Source organism: Nyctibius grandis, chromosome 3, assembly GCF_013368605.1.
Source record: "Nyctibius grandis isolate bNycGra1 chromosome 3, bNycGra1.pri, whole genome shotgun sequence".
In the NCBI taxonomy this organism is placed as follows: domain Eukaryota; kingdom Metazoa; phylum Chordata; class Aves; order Nyctibiiformes; family Nyctibiidae; genus Nyctibius; species Nyctibius grandis.
In genome coordinates this window covers 271,640-289,281 of record NC_090660.1, presented here as the reverse complement: position 1 = coordinate 289,281, position 17,642 = coordinate 271,640, and the positions used below count along the sequence as shown (strand labels likewise).

Genomic DNA, 17,642 nt, shown 5'->3' with positions numbered 1-17,642 from the left:
TAATCTTGACTGGGAAGCCCTATTAATATTGCTATGGAGACAGGGCAAATAATTGTTATAAAATTAAACAAATCTCCAGTCACATTTGTCCTTCTGGAATTCCATAGGATTAACAGTGAAAGATGAGTTTAACTCATCCTCTGTGCATGTATAATTTAGCTTCTTATTTGATTTTCCTGTCCAAATTCAGCATCCTACTGTTTTCAACCAGGGGTATGTCAACTATTTGTTACAGTGAAACTAGAACAACACAACACAAACCCAACAGACACCCCCCTCCCCACAGGCTGTCTCTCAGACTACACTACAAACTCAAACCTCAGCTACAGTCCATTGAAAAGTTTGCGGGCACTTGAACAAACTGGGTGAAAGGAGTCCTGTGTGTCAGACCTGTACACAACTCATGATTTCTCCATTAGATGCAGTTTGGGTCACTCACTTGTTGCCTTGTGATAGCCACAGATCTCCCTAGAACGTAAAAGTTAAGTTCTGAGTATGCACAGCCACGTGATTGAAAGTGAACGCTCATGTAACACGCTGCAGACCGAAGTGAGGGCATTGGTGAAGTTTAGAGCTGATGCAATTAACGGGTAAGGTACGGTTGTTTGTACTGGATCAAACCCTGCATGGCTTATGTGGTTGAACAGTTGGTGAGAGTACTTCAGGGTGGAAGACCTACTGGTGATTTAAAACACCTATTTTCATTCTCATATCTTCAGCTTAATGCTAGTATGGCACAGGGTTTCATAAACAGAAATATCCCTTTCCCTCCCTCTACCATTAATACCATCACAGCAGTTACTTTGATACGGGCCCTCTGACACCAAACATACCAGTTACCAATATTCATTGCTTCTGTCGAAAACTGCAGTTCACAAAAGCTATCAGATTGCCTACTCCATTTTCCACTTGCCTTTTAAAATCTGTTGATGTTGACATCATCTCTTACTCTAGCCACCACCTTGTTTAAAGGGAATCGAGGTGAAGGAGCTGAACAGATTATTTCACTGTAAATCTGCCCTGTGGAGTATCTGCTAGTCTTTCCTGTGGGAAAACAATGGAACCAGGAATTCTGTAATCAACAGTGTTTTATAAATGAAACTGCAGACCTAGGGAGAGCAGGGATGATTATATGAGTAACAGCATTTGAGTTGAAAGGTGAACAAGGAAGGGCATATGCCTTGCATATGCGTAACTACAATAACAAAGTCAATTAATTGCATAATGGGCAGGTTAAATAACAGGGCAAGGGAGATGGGCTCCTCCCTCTCTCCTGTTACACCGTTCACTGCCTCACTACTCTAACATTACAGTGCCACTTAGACACGTGGTTTCCCCTTCACTCCAGACTGGGACCAGATTCAGCCCACGGTATGATGCAAGGAGTGGAGAAATGCATTGTGAAGCGTCGATCCGGATACCCTAGAGATGATGTCAGTGTCTGCAAACACACAAGATGCTTGAGACGGCATCTGCCAAACATGGAGATGCCTACACCTAATCTGGCTTAGTGTGTGGTGAGCACCAGAACATGTAGTGAAGAACTTCAGGAGAAAGCCTGCCTTGTTTCAATCAGTGGGGTTTGATGCTGTCTCTCAAATACAAACATCTTTTATTATGCTACAAAAATTAGTTTCACTTTTTCTTAATAAAATATAGTTTTTAAATACTTAAAAAAATTAACTATACAGTATTGTGAAAATTGGTTGTTTTTTTTTTACTTTTTTGCTATGTTAATGAGATAGCTCTTGATGCACTATTTTCCTTGACCAAACATGGACAAACCATTTGGATACTTCTCTTTTCTTCTACTGTTAGAAGACATCCAACACTTGACATAGTGCAGGTAACTTTGTAACATCACCAGGAATAAAACAGGAACCATGCGGGAATCACTGGATTTTGGGGCAGAAATTACACCCACTGGAAGGTTTCGTTGTTCAGTCTCTCCTGGTGTGACTCGCTCTGATGCAATTCATGGGCACGTGACAGATGCTCTCAGAAAACAGTTCAGATTTCCGTCTCTACTGTGCAGTGGGGCTGGTCGTGTGGAACAGATGCCTGAGAGCTCGTTTGTGGAAATAATAAGCATCATTTTTCATGTCTGGTACAAAAAGCTGGCCTGTAGCTGCAGCCCCCATGTGCAACTGCAGTGTGAGTGCTCAATAACAATAATACATGTACTATAAAATGGATTCTCAGTAAAAGCCATAAATTACTATAAAAGTGGCTGAAATGTCACGGAAATTGGATGAATGGGGCAATTTAAATATCCCAAATATTTTATATATCATTAACAAAAGCTACTATTTCTGCTTAGAAACACGTTTTTGGGTCCCTCACCTTTCAAATACCTATTGACCTAAGCATCAAAGGAGGAAAATGATCTATAACTCTCAGAATGCAGTTTTTCGAGTGTGATGAGTTTCTGTGTAGCCACCATAAAAATATGTGGGAAAGCAGGGTCCAGTTCTTTTCTCTGGAGAGAAAACTTACAGGAATTAGATGTGTCAGACATTGAACTGATCTCCTGATTTTGCAGTTTTCTGAAGCACAGCTAACACAAAACTACCAGTAACAAGCCCCCAAGGGGGTGTGGTATTTCACGTGAGCTGCTAGACACTATGATGTTACCTTCTCACTTACCTTCACAAGTCTCTCACTTCATATTTCATGCAGCCTTTAACATATTTAGTGTCAGAAGTAAAGATACTCAGCATTTCTTTTTCCCAGTTAAGACAAACACTTTCAATCTGAGATTTGTCTTGGAGAACAAGGGCAGCAAAGATTAGGAAACAATCAGAGCGGCATGGTTGATTGTAAGAGCCTCAGCAAAACCCATCTGAAGATCAGCCTGCTGCCACTCTCCTTTCGTTCCCTGACTTCAGAGTTGGAGTGCAAAGCACACCAAACTGCAGAGGGTTGTGTCTGCAGTAACAAGGGCTACATCTTTAGTTTAGTGGTACCTAACGTGACTGGAGGGCCTTTGGGCTTACTGCAAGGGGAAGTACAGCAAATTCTTAACCCAAAGAGAGTTACAATCCCCTTCATCCCTGACAAGCACCTTCATTCACTGCAGCTTCTCATTTAATAGACTCTAGACTAAAACCTTCTGTTGACAACCGCTCTTGAGGTGATGGAGATTTTGCATTGAACAAGAAAAGAAAACCAACAGAATTGAAAACCACCCCCAGCAACCATAGATTAGCCCAGCCTGACAGAAAACAAATGGCTTCTGACACAGGGGATGGGATTGTCTGGACTTCGCATTTGAAAAGGAGCATTTTAAACGTCAGCAAACAAAGATCTGGCAAACAGAACCCAAGGGTATTCACAGGAGTAGAACATTCTTTTTATTTCCCCTTTTCCTTGTCATATGAAATACTAAGGTAAGGGAGCCTTGTCCTTTATGCTACATAAGACATCCTTCTTGAGCGTGCACAACCTTGTGCTTCTTGTGTGGTAAACATGACAATGGAGACGCCCCTCCCACCATCTCTGGAGTGCAAGTTCTCTCCAGTACTGGCAAGTAACAATCATAACAATCGCTGTTATGCTTTGCATTGCGTTACAGGTTGGTTGGTTAGTTTTTGAAGGTCTTATCTGCACCATGTACCTGGGCCAGTTCCAGCTGATGCAACTGATGTGGATCATGAGTTCGTATATAAAAATTTCAGGTTTTCTCAGAGGTGTCTCTCGGATGGACAACACATACAGGGAAAACAAGGATGGATGAAGATACATTTGACCAGCTCCTAGTACTGGATTCAACAGTTAAGAAGTAGGATGGCCTGTGAATTGATTTAGAAGATGGGGGCATATAAAAGCTTGGAATGCTTGATGAGGTTTTTTTATTTTTTAATCAACGTAGGTGGAAGTAAACATTTATTAACATTTGGTCAAGTGTAGTATAACTTGCATTTGTATTTTCATTGTTATTAATGGAGGTATGTAGAGATATACAGAAACCTTGAGACAGTTGTTTTTCTATTGCATACAGACTAGCAGTCCATTGGAAAGAGAGGATGAAAGCATGAAGGTTAGATCTTAGAGGGCAGCAGTTCTTCATGCACAGCTTTTGCCAGTCTTGATTTGTTTGTTTGTTTTCAAAAATAAAAACATGTGAAACCAAGATCAAATGATGGTGGACAGGAAAGATGACATCATCGCCAGAAAAACGCCAGAAGTGCCTGAACCCCCTCATTCAAGTCCAAAGGTGCTAGTTTCTTCAACAGCTGTCAGCAGCTTTTCATACAGCATAGAATACGAGGGGTAAGGTGGAAGATCCAAACGGTTGAAACATGTGTGTGCCCTGCAAAAGGAAAACATGCTACATGTTAAGTTTAATCTAAATAATTTGAGAAAATAAGAACTGAGAAAACAAGTTCCTACTGAGACTCAAGACATTCAAGTTCACTCAAGAGAGAAAAAGAAATTCTAACTATTGAAGTAAAACTCTCAAATTCCACCAAAATCTGAGGTACTGAAATGTATATGCACATACACATGAATATTTCAAACAGAAGACACAAGCTAAGTACCAACATAACATCACTCTCTGCTATCCCTGCATTAGATGTCGCAGGGATCTGGAGAATGCTGGAGGTCACTGAGGAGCTGGGGTCTGGGCCCTGATACAGAGAAAACTCCACTACTATAATTTTGGTTGCTTTGAGTTCTTCCAAAAAAGCGCAACTCAGCTGTACATCCTACATGAGCAGCTAGGAAGCTTTACACCAGTGGACAAGTATAATGTGATGAACTACACTGGGAGAATGGGCTCGGCGTGTGTTTATAGTGAGGCAGGGCTCACTGGTGAAAGACCCTTCAGGAATCCGCTAACTGGAGAGGGAAGGTTGCTGAAAATGTTCCTGTAAGTCAGCTGTTGGCCATCTGCTGCAAGTCTGGCCTTTAAATGGTATTTATTTGTAGTAGCCAAGGCAAAAGCAAAATATTTTGTGCAGAGCAAGCTGCCAACTTGATGACCCTCTTTTCCCTCAGTTCTATCGTTATATTTACCTTCAGCTGGCAGACCTTCAAAAGCAGCTGAGGAACAGGTTCCAGGTGTGCCTCCACCTTGGTGCAGCTTTTCTGGTAGCAGCAATTAGACCCAGATGCAGATTGCACTTCACCGTGTGAGGTGCTATACAAATGTGGAGCAAAGAAACAGTCCCTGCCCCAACAGTTCATCCATTTCCATGGACTGAAAAAATGCAGAGCCCATTCAACAAACTGGGGCGGGGGGGCACATCTTCATTAAAGTGGTTCCATTTTTTTCAGTCAGCTTGGAGTTTTACATGATGCTAGAAATATTTCTGTTTCCTCTTCCTCCCTCTGATAAATGTGAATTGACAAAACCCTACAGGAATGAAATGTGGCCTCAATGGCTAACAGTGTCTAAGCTCCTGGCCCCTGGTACTTTTAGAAGCTGTGAAGTTGTTTTACTTTTAGCTTTTCTATCTCATACTTTAATTCAATGTTACTTCTTCAAAACTGAAGCAGAAAAGCTATCTTGAAACTATCTGAAACCATGCCAATCATCTCTTAGGCCACCCACAGAGTGAGAAAAACAACACTGGTACATGGGCTGGCCTGACTCTTGCAGATTCACAGAGGGAGAGTTTTATCAAGCACCAATGGTAAATCATTAAAAGCAATCAGGCAACTGAAACAGCCAGAGGCATGTAATCCTCACTGCATCACACAATTTCAATCAGGAGAGCTTGTACCATCCTTTTTCCCCTTCTGAATGAAGATTTGTTAGGTGATCACTCTCAGAGAGAGCGTACAATAAATACAGAATTTGCAGGAATGAGCTGGGAACACGTGAGTTAGTGAAAAAGGAACGTTAATAAAGGCATTGAAATCTCTTGGAATTAAACACGGCAGCTCGTGTGCATTATCCACGAGTAGCCCTGCACTGTTTAGTGTTATCTCAGCAATCTTCAGCAGCGCAAGTTGTTTCTATTGCCAATCTGTATCAACCACTGGGAGTTAATTAACTGAAGGATTCTTGTAGTCCATTCAGAACGTGTTCATCATAGGCAAGAGAGCATCACTCAGAGACAGCCTGTCTCGAGGAGCTCAGCTGCCTGGCTCCACAACTGCAAGCAGCATAGTCGTGGTGGCTCAGGTGTGGATCCTGCTAATATAACTTTGCTGGACCTAAAGTAATATCTCTGTGCAGTACTTAACCACGGCACATTTAACTGTATGAGACCAAAAAAGATCCATTCCTTTTCCTATTATGAAGTTTACAGAAGTGGACTCTTCTGTGGAAGGTCACAAGGAATTTAATGTGAGGAGAAACTATTCCAAAGAAAGGAAGAAAAAGTTAACATGTCTAGAAACCCTGAAGCATTTGCAAAGCAACACTCTCGTGTTCTCCAGTTCAACAACTTTACAGAAAAAAAATCTTTTCACTCCACAAAAGTCATCAAATCAAAAATGAAAACTCACTTGCAGGAGTCCTATGCTGGTTAGGTTTACACTTCTACCTACTTAAGGTGAAAACTTGCACTAAGAGCAAAACTTGAGTTAAAATTCTGGTCTGTGAAGCTAATGTGGATCTACTGCCACTCCGATGATGCCAGTAAAGCCCACTCTATCTTACAACAAGATAATTATGTGCAAAATTGTCTGGTGTACGTTCAGCCATGGGTCTAATTGGTTCTTTGCTGCAAAGGTGTCAACTTGTGTCACTGAACAATGTGTTCTGCCTCACCTGAAATAAGAGAGGGGGTTGACTGGGACTCCCTTCTCGTTCAGTGTTCCCTCTCACAGGGCAATTAAGAGGCGAGCATATTCTCCATAACATCCACCATTGCCTTGTCCTCCAAAGGGGTTAGTTCCTCCCCAGTGGTGTTGACCTCCTCCTGCTGATCTCAGTGAGAGTGACTACAGCAAGCATAACCCAGGGGACACTTGCTGTTTTGTAGTACTGGGCTTGCTGCACATACTGGGGTGAAAACATTCCATCAGCAGTGCAAGAAACAGTCCTTGCAATGCGAGCAGTCTTTCTCCCCTCGATTAAGCCTCCTACCACAAGCCTGCTGACATTTGAGAGGGTGTTCAGGGAGTGAGAGGTCTGGAATAAGAATTAGATTGGTAAGAGCTTTTATGGAAAGGATTCTGGCTTCTCTAGAAGAAAATGCAAGACAAAGTCGTGTAAACCTACTCTGACCCTCATGTGCCCTCATCCTCCAGTCAGTAAAGCAGTAAATGGCCTGCTTAAAACTTCATTCTTCCGGGCACTCTGTCTTTATTGCTCAAAGTAGTTTTGGTGGGTCTGAACCTTTAATCTTGCTCACTGTTCACAGTGTCCTGCTATTTCTTTTCTTTTAAGAATTCTGTCTAAAAATCATGAGTACAAGCTTTTAAGATTTTTGCGTTCTTTTCTTTGTCACTTCCTTTAATCCCTGTAACAATGAGAGTCCAAAGGCAGTAAGTGTGCACAGAACCCCCCCTCTTACCTTATTGATAGTTGAACCTAACAACTAAGACTTGCACTCTAACATAACCTGCCTGTCAGGCAGGAACTGGGCATTGCTCCTTTTCACCTTGCTCTCTGTAGATGAACTCACAAACCCCTCTTTGATCAACCTCAAGATCCACAGGGATCAACTTCTGTTCCTTTTGTCTGTAAGAAGGAACATTTATATACTGTCTGGGAACCACTGCTTAAGAGATGAATGTAGATTTGTAGATGGTATTTGTGTCGTACGTGAGAAAAGAGAAAAGAGAAGAGGGATGGGAGATAAGGAATGATAAAAGACAGCAAAGCACAGACACTCAACCCACTGGAAAAGAAGGAAATGACGAGAACAAAGTTCTTTGTAGTCAGACACAATATTTTTTTAATTGCTATATGGGATTCTGGGGTGGTTACATACTTGATCATCTAATAGAAAGAGACAGAATTATCTCACAAAAGATCAGATATTTACTAGCACTGGTAATCTTTATCACACACAAAACACAGTGTGGTGGTAATCACTAATATTACTCTGCTGAATGAAAATGTCTTTTGATGAAAGGGTAGTTGCAGCTCAGCACTGGTGGGGAAAGCGACCTCATTGCATCAAATGTGGTTATTTGAATCACTGGGATACACGCTGAGGTCCTTATCTAATTGATACTCAAACAGAAATAACCTTGGGGCTGACAGGGGTTTTGGCCAGGTGAGGAGTGCAGCCAGAAGACGGCAGTGACATTTGTAGGCACTGAACACTTCTGCAGGCTGAGGCTTTAAGAAGAGGGAGCTGTTGTCTCCTACAGCTATACAAGAAAACACTGACAGTTCTTTGCACAGGTTTGTTTTGGGCCAGGAGTTCTGCTCCACAATATCAGACAAAGCTGTGTTATTCCAGCTAGAAAGCCAGTGTCTGTTCATCAATGTTTGGTGGGGAACAAAGCGTAAGTTCTTGTGAAACTACTGCTAAAACTGGTGCCGTGCTACATCTCTGCATGACCCAGGAAAGGTGAAGAGAGGCCTCCTGCTTAGGAAGAGGCGATAGCTGGAAGAATTCTCCATCCATCCCTACTCAGGCAACCAGCTACAAGAAGTAAAATATGTAACTCCTTTACTCTGGGAGAAAGTCTTGCATATTAGATAGGGAGAGTAAAACTCAAGCTTGATGAACAAGTGGTTGAGCCTGTTACCTGTTCAGTGTTATTTCATATGACAAGCTACATCAGTTAGGAAAAAAACATGCTGCAGATTCACACTGACAGGTCTGTAAACGTGGCAGTCTCTTTGGAACCTGATTTAGCATCATCACCTAGAGCTCTGGGATTAGAGCAGCATCTCTGAGCTGTACAGTACTTTGACTTTCTAACGTGTGTGGACTCAAATACAGATAGGAATAATGTGTCTGGTACACAGGCACAATCCAGAAATAAACCACGGGTGTGATCTGATTGGTATTTGTCTTACATGAACATATTACACCACCATCACCCTGTTCTTGTAGGGGAACTGGTACTGATGACCAAGTGCACCAATTTAGAATGAAGTTACGGGTTTCTCAACTTCCCTGAAAAAGCCTTGCTTATCCTCAGTGCTTGCAAGCAGCACTCTAGGCATTATGTATCAGTGGTTATTCTTTGAAAAGTGTTGCGTTTTAGAAATGTACACTCTGCCCCTTTTCTGGGAGGCCACGCTGCTGTCGCAGGTGCAAATGCATGGCTGGTTCAGGTGTTATCACACCTTTGCTCACTACAAGCAAATGGCAGTTGCATGCTCCACTGCCAAAGTGTAAGGGAGAGCCACCTCACTACTACGGCCATCTGGAGCAGGAGTGAGAGAACACAGAAAGAGTCCTGGACTCTCCTGATAGAGCTAAAAGTTATCTTGATACTTTGTAAAGCAGCTGCAAACCCAGACTAACTCATCTGCAGTGACCCACCACGGATGTCAGGACAGCCAAACGCATCAGCTTTACACAAGCTTCCGTAAGACCTCTCCCAGCATTGCGTTTATTAGGTCAGGGCCTAAGAACTAAGGCCAGTAATTAAGAGGTGCAATCCACACCTAAGCACATAAATGACTAAATCTGACCACTGCTAAGACATGAGAAAGCTGGGTTTTTCTCCCTAGGACTTTGAAAATGTGGAGCAAGAGTAACTCTCATGGTGGAATTGTAGGAATTGTTAGAAGGACCACAACCATGTGTTGTGGTTTATTTTAAATGGCTCAAGTTAGTTACACACATATCACAGGGGTCAAAAGGCCTACAGGATATGACATATGACTTTTTTTTAGCCTCTAAATCTAAGTAAATACATAAGTAAATCTAAATAAACACGAGCAATCCATAATCAGGCATTTAAAAAAAGTTTAAAATAACATTTATTTAGTTGCTTAACTAAGGATTCAGGGAGCCTCCAGGTTTAGCCTGTGTGTTTTATGTATTTCTTAACGCTGTGTGTACTTGGCAGCACCCCATAATTTTATAAAAATGCGGGTAATAATTCATGCTGATCAAGCTGTGTTTATTCCCCGTGAGCAAGTGTTGTTTCTCTTTCCCCTGGCTAAAATGAATGCAGAGCTCTAAGACTTCTAAAAGGTGCTAACAACTTTGACCTAGAAAAGAGGCCTGTTTTGGGGAGAGCAACAAGTTTGGTGACCAGCAGACAAACACCAAGTCGTTAATGTGGATATCTGGGGGCTAACTGAAGCTAGGTGTAAGCAATGCCTGGGTTCACAAAGAAAGTTAAGCAGAGCAGAAAGAGGCCAATTACCTTCTCAGAACTTGATGGGTAAGCCCCTGGGTTCATTTCTGTGCACAGGCCAAGCTTCACCCTCCCCTCTCGCTCCTGTCCATCCCAGAAGGAGTGCAAAGAGCTCTGCAGAAACGCTGCACAAGTCTGTGACGTCCATTTGCTGCCTGTCTGCAGGCAGGAACGCCCTTGGTCTGCTCTGAAATGCTTACGTAGAGCCAGACTATAAATATGCTGCAAAAGGACCATCAGGCCTATGCACAGCAAACTGGCTTGCTTTCCACATTGCTGGCTGAAGGTCAGAGGGCATGAGCCACCTCACTGACGTGACATGTTTTCATCTGTTTCTAAATCTCAGTGCCTACATCCAGCTTTCAGGTAGGCTCTAGTTTTCCATAGTCTCTGTAGAGTCTTTATAGTTGATGGACATAAATCAGAATGTACCAGGTGTGAGTCAACTGAGCTATTTTAAAAGTCTGTGTTCAGGTGAGATGAACTGTGCCTTAAAAACACTTGCTTCCCCTCTTCCTGTCTTCAGAGGGAGTCCACCTAAGATGCCAGCTCAGAATGTCTGCTGACATAGTGCCCTGGTCCAGCTCCTGAGTCTCCCCACTGCTTGAGCATGGACTTGTGCAGGCTTGTACTGAGAGGGTGACCATCTTTGAACCTTCACTCTCCAGAGGACTCCGGAGGTCTGCTCAAGCCCATGTCTTATACTGTGCTTCTGGGTAAACAACATGGATGGCAAGGAACCAGAAAACTGGACCAGGCCCATTGTTAACTGATTGTCTGAACAGATCTGTGAGGAGAGGTTTTTGCTCTGTGCCACAAAGGCAGCTGAAAGCAAATGGTAAGAGCAGGAACAAAGCATCCTTTGGAGGGCAAATGTTATGTAAAAGGGTCACATAGCAAAAGTATCTCAGGTGCTGAGATGTGGCCCCATGACAAATGCTCTATAATCGCCACGGGGCAGAGCCTCAGGCAACTGTAAGGACGTTCAAGAACAGGTGCCTCCCTTCAGTGAGGAAGGATGAGTGCTGGTCACGGCTGAAGTGCTGGAGCAGCACTCAAAGCTGAATGTATCGCTGGCTGCACCAGGTTTCTCTTGGGTGGCCTTAGGCAAGCCAGACCACCCTCTGTGCCCCCGTCCCTTCCTTCTGAAAAGGAAGATGACCCCTCCTCTGGGAAACACTGTGAGGTCCATTGACTGTATGACATTATGGCTCATTTGCTCCCAAGTTGGCTGACTGAACTAGATGTAATAAATCGGGTATTATCACCACATGGTCTGAAGTCCCTTCACTAAGCTTCCTCATGATGAAGAAGTGGAACCATCAGGGCAAATGAAGGGATTGCACTCAGGTCTCTGGCCAAAACTCAGAGACAGAGTCTGGCTTTCATGGCTCTGTAAACTCACACGTATTTTTACTAGGACTTTGGAAGTAAAGGGAACAAAATCAGCTGGCAGGCTCCTGCTGGTCTGGATCTGTTCCAGAATCAAAATAAGAGAACTAGATTTCAGCCTATGGAAACCTTTACCTTAACCATTTCCCAGGATTCAAAGTAGTTTAAATTGAGCCTACAAATCAGAAGGGCAGCAAAAGAAAACACTTCTCTGTAGTAATTACAGAATAAACTGATCGTTGTTTCTTTCCTGGTTTAAGATATCCTTACTGTCTTCATTATCTTTCACTGGCAGAGAGCTGCAACAAAGTACCACCTTTCTCACAGCCCTTCTGGTTTCGTGTCCTAGTTGGACATACCTTGGGAGGGAGGTTATTTTCCCCCATTTCTCTATGCAGAAGCGCCGCAGCCCGTTGCTCCCCCGGAGCGCTGCGAAGCCCTCGTAGGGCACGCTCGATGTGCCAGTGACGAACTGCAGCAGCCGGAGCCTCTGCTCGTTGTTAAACCTCTCCACTGCTGCCCAGAACCACCGTATCACTATGTGTCCATCATGGTAACCTAAACCAAGGAGCAAGAGAGAGAAATTAAATTCACCCCCTCTAACAGGGAAGTGTAACATCAAAATATGTTCCCACTAGCACAGGGCAGTAGATCTCCTGCTGAATAGATCCTGACCTAACAATATATCTGTTCTTGACGAGCAGTAGGTCCCAGCTCCCATCTTGTCTTGGCTGTGGATACTGTAATATTACTAACTCATTTGAAACCCTGAAACTCAAATATATATTTGAGGTACACTGGCCTCTCACAAATCCCTTGGCAAGAATTGGGGTTACCTGCATGAGATATGGAAGACCAACTGCAATATGCCACACAGTGAGAGTCCCAATGACTTAACCATTTCTGGTTCCCACATAAATTCTCTTTTGGATTGCAATAGTGTTCGACATATGGAGAAGAGTTTGCTGCCACAAGCCCTTCCCTGGCAGAATTCCCACCTGAGGGGCTCTGTGCCTTGGTCTGTGCTAGTGAAAGCCAGCATAAACCCAGGCTCAATCTGTTTCAACAGCTAAACAGAAAAAAAGTAGAGGAGGAGAGTAACTTGGGGGAGCAGCTGTGCTTGTGGTAAGCTGCGTACTTCAAGGTAACACAAAGGCTGGGCAGTGAGCAGCAAAGACTTAAACCTTGTATCAGGGGAGGAGATGTGACCCTCAGGGACAGAGACGCCTGATTTCACATTTATCCATCACCCAGGACAGCCTGGAAAAATCACGCTCAGCATTTAAAGCAAAACCAGGCCATGCAGTAGAGGAGAAATGAAAAAATCCAACTTGACACAGTTTTGGGTGAGGGGATGGTTAAGCAAGGTCTGTGTTTTGTTGAAGTGTACTTGGGAGCTGTGAAATTCAGCTCTTGAATTCTCAGCTCCCTGCTGAAGCCAAGAGGACTTGTGATATTACTTTGAGGCCAGGAGTTCATTCACAGTCATCTGAGTAAGTAACTTTTAGATCTAACACTGCAAACCCTTCTCAGTTCCTTAACAGTCAAAACTCCTGTTAAGTCGGTAGCAATTGAGCGGGTAAAATCTGGACAGAACTAGCAGAAGCAATTCCAGTATTATTACATCTGTTGATCCAAACCTGAGATCTTATTTTATCTCATGAGTTACTCTTCACAAAAACTTCCTGAATAAAACAGGGCATTTCCCTCAGGAAAGACAGAAGGAAAAGACGGACCAAGTCTTTCATGTTTTAGACTGAAAACAGTCAAGATATCAGTAAGGATCAGCAGGCAGTTTACCTCCACGATACTCTGTGTTGTTACGCCAGTCATTGAGATCTATTTCTGCAGTACCAGCTATAACCAGCTCCAGTTCTCTGGCGTCAAAAACAGAGACAAGCCTGGAGTCTACAACCTGAAACAAAAACACACTGGTAAGCACCACAGTTTCAGACTGGAAACAAAGCAGATGCAATGTCTTGTAAACCTATGGCTCTGATGGGGGACGAGGTCTGCATGCTGACAGCTAACTTCCACTCCTTTGTGATAAATCTGTGCTCTTCTTCAGAGAGCCTGCTGATGTGTTGAGCTGTAAACAATGATGGCACATGAGATTTGACCAGAATGAAACAATACAAGTGACAGGACATAATCTGTGCAGAACATTCCTCATTGTTACATTCATTCTGACAAGTGATTTTGATAGTCAAAGACTGGATTTGTAATATGGACAATTTATTTTATATTTGTTTCGTGTTGGAATTCAGTTACAATTGTGTAGGAGTGGTCCCAGGTCTTCATCCCCTGAAGATGCAGCTGAGGCTCACTTTCTTCATTGCGTGAAACCAAAAGCTTTAACGGCCCACAGTACTCGCAGGGAGAAAAGGCCAGTGACCCATGTGCACTTTAATAAGCTGTATGGAGTCAGCTGCCAGGGCAAGATACATGTTTGAATGTGATTAGTAAAGGGCAAGAATAGGTGACTACACGGGTTGATCAACAAAGGCACAGGTTTTCATCCAGTCTTTGGTAGTCCTTGTAGCAGCTCTGCCAGAAGGATGTTCTCAGATCCAGGTCTTCAGCAGAGATAGATCAGCAAAATCCAGGGACGACAATGGAGCAGCATCCATGAATACCAGCAGGATATCAGCTGACTGCATCCCAAGACCAACTTTACTGGAATGAGTCCCTAAAGATACAGTGTGTCACACCAGCTCCTCCCTTAGGTGTACGATTCTCTACAATCTTCTTTTGTGTCACAGCAGGGTAGAACAAGATTTTTCAAATGCCAACTTCCCTTCCTATGTGACTGGAAAGCAGCGTCGTTCTTCACTCTTGACCACTGTGCTTTATCATATTCAGAATACACGTTTCCCAAGCATGGTTTAACCATGGGCTCATCTCATTCAGATGAGGAATGGAAGCACTGTGGGAACATCGTTTTGTTACTTACTTCGTAGAAGCCACGGACCAGGGCCTCTGTTTGCTGGACCACTCCTCGTTCCACTCGCCACTTAACCATCCTCTCAATGTACTCTTTTTTGTTCTTCTCTGTCACTGCTGTATTTGCCCCTCCAGATTTCAACTCTCTCTCTGTCACCTACAGAAAAAAGATAAATGGTGTAGGATGGATCAGATCGTGTTTCAAATTCAAGTTGTACTTTGAAAATGTAAGTGAAAAATATAACAGCCATATTTCTAGTTGTGGCCTCTTGTCCATTTGCAGTAGAAACAAAAAGGACAATGAGGGACACCCCTCAGCCCTAGCCCTAGCCCCAGCTGAAGCCAGACTGACCTTTAGGTTACTCCAAACTGTACCAGCAAAGATTGATTCGGAGAGCACCACCCGTAAGCCCTGTACGATGTGCCACTCTGGTCCATTTTTTCACCCTTCTCATCTCCTTTCCACCTCCAGGGGCCACAGAGAGGGTGAAAACCATACCAGCTTGCTGCTTGCTGTGGATTATCCAAGCAACGGCACAGGAAACAGCAGGATGGGATTCAGAGCTTTGTATCATCTGTCCAAACCCGAGAAGTGTTTGTGCTGTAAATAACTTTTTTTTTTAAACCAAGAGCTACAGCATTTCATGGCATTTTAATGGTTAATTTAGTTGGCTTGGGTTACTGAGGCTTAAGATTGAGAAGGGATTTAAGAAATCAATCTAGATTCTACCCAGCAAGCACATACTCCTCACATGTGACAGAAAATAATATTTATCTTGCAATTATTTTCACATTCAATCTAGTGGATTTAAAAGGAAGAATGTTTTGCTCTCCTCTTCTCCCCTCTTCAGTTTTGTGCTGCTCTAACAGTGATGTCTAGCACAGATAGTAAATGGGCTGCATGAATACATATTCATTATTTGGATTATTTACATATTACTTACATTATTATCTATTTATTAGCCCAACAGACAGCACGCAGCATATAAAGTATTTAGGTCACTTTGCTTGAGGGACCTGTTGTAACATTATGAATTATGGAAACACTCCGTGAGTCATCTAATCTGTAGCTTTGTTGAGAAACAGAAAGAACAAGTACGGTGGGACGTAACGAGTTCGGAATTCTTAGCTGGGTCAGGTTCAATTCCCAAACGTAAATCACTGTATCACCATCACACGAGCAACGCTGCGTTGTCCAGAGGGTAACTCTGGCCCAGGTGCTGTGCTGTAGTCTTCAAGACTGTGTGGCATTAAGATACATCTGTCAAAACCAAAGACTAAACGTTGTCTAGCTTTAAGCACAACTGTAAGTCCAGATGTTCTAAGTCTCCTGCGAGACTTACCACAAACACCTGGACATGCTGCTGATTTCTTCAGCTTCTCCTTATCCATATCATTTCAGATACAATTAGTTATCTAGAATTGGAGGCAGGCAATCAATAACAACGTGACCCTGTTTGTTCTTTCTTGTTCACAGAGGCATTAAATGTGTGCATAAAATGGGACTGCGATTTTGTCGTTATTTTGCTGTCAGCACTTAGCAAATTTCAGAAGGGGAAAACCTCACCTTCACTTGGGACTCTCGGGTTCTGATAGTCATAATTCACAGTGAGAACCATTTTCTTCCCCATCACTAGATCTAGCAAGGTTACTGTCTAGTGTCTACATGAGAAATAAACTACTAGACAACATGTTAACTGGCATAAAGGTCTGGCTTTTAGTGTTCTTTTGCTTTCATATCACAGTATCCACAACAGATTGGGATTTTTTTTTTTCTGTTATCTTTGGAGCCATCTCTTATCTTCCACAACAGGCTCCTATGTAATTGTCTAGCTTTTTTCTTTGGGGAGAGCATAACAGGTAATTACTGTGCCAAATGTTACCTTCAGATGCACCAGGGCAATTCAGGCTGAGATTCTTATCCATCTGTGTAGTCTTCCAATATAAATACAAACTTGTCTCATCTGTCTTTGTGAATATGTCTGTGTGGTTCTGTCTGTCTTTGTGTATTAGTCTCATACAGGCATACACACCTTCCAGGGAAAGCACTGGACTGTCAACTGAATGTCATACAAGTTCTCAGCTCAAAGCCTGTAAAAAACCCTGCATTTAAGTCTGTGGAAAAACAGTGTCACCTTTCCTACACAGGCTTCTTCAATTCTTCTGCCCCATCCTTTTCACTTCATCCACCCTTGACTCTGCTCATCCCTCATGACCTTGTACTATAAGCAGACGAAATCCAGTTTTGAAAATACCCCCTGAAATCTTGCTTTTCTGTTACGTTAGGCTCGCAGAGCTACCCTGGCTCTATGCAAACTCCTCCTGTCAAGGAGGTCTCAGCCCTTTGTTTGCAAGGGCTAGGAGCCACTCTCTGTGTATTCCACCTGATCTCTCTGCTCCCTTTGACGCTGTGTGGCTGCTCCTGTTAACTTCCATCCCTCAAGCTTCTGCAGTACTTTGTAAGCTTGGTTCTTCGGTCTTTCTGCTTTGCAGTATCTCCTTGGAGGTCCTTAATCTTGGTCGGAATATTGCTTTGGGTCCCTTCAAGGCTTTCCAGAGATAGTTATAATCTAGCATGGGTTACAACAGCAAGGAGCACCAGGGCTTCAGTGCAAGCCAAAGAATCCCACAGGAGACACTTGTTCTGGTTGCCAGTCCACACTTAAGCCCGCGTTGCGCCCTGTTTAAGGCTACAGTTACCCAGATCAGCTACAGATCAGTTATCCAGATCAGGTTAAAGAGAACTGTCCGACTAACGTACAGCTGAGTGGTAGAAAGCACAATAAATGGATGTACGTACCAAATTGTTAAGTAGGTGCAAGGTAAGTAAGAGACACAGAATCTAACAGGGAGGTATCAGGCAAAATAATGGTGAGAGTTGCCAGGTCTTACACCACCTGCCAAATGTTTTTCTTCCCTCCTAACCCCAAATCCTTTCAGTCCCTTCAGCGTTAAGTTACATTGCTTGCATTCACCAAATGCCACATCTGCGTGAACTACACCCTGGAGAGAAGAGCTGCACTCCAGAGAATTCCTCACACTCATCCATGTGTGGCTTAATAGGCCTGTAGGGG

General features: G+C 43.2%; 1 protein-coding gene across 5 annotated transcripts in view; it reads right to left on the bottom strand.

Moving 5' to 3' along the window:
• Positions 1-3,485: 3,485 nt before the first annotated feature.
• The window catches only part of HECW1 (HECT, C2 and WW domain containing E3 ubiquitin protein ligase 1), a 257,027-nt gene continuing 242,870 nt past the window's right edge, over positions 3,486-17,642 (bottom strand). For all 5 annotated transcript variants that reach the window (XM_068396194.1, XM_068396192.1, XM_068396195.1 and 2 more), the window contains 4 exons: positions 14,579-14,725; positions 13,426-13,540; positions 11,985-12,183; positions 3,486-4,312 (listed from right to left, as the gene is read on the bottom strand). In XM_068396194.1, the coding sequence (XP_068252295.1) occupies positions 4,201-4,312; positions 11,985-12,183; positions 13,426-13,540; positions 14,579-14,725 (573 nt within the window). In that variant the 3' untranslated portion in view covers positions 3,486-4,200. The remainder of the gene's footprint in view (positions 4,313-11,984; positions 12,184-13,425; positions 13,541-14,578; positions 14,726-17,642) is intronic.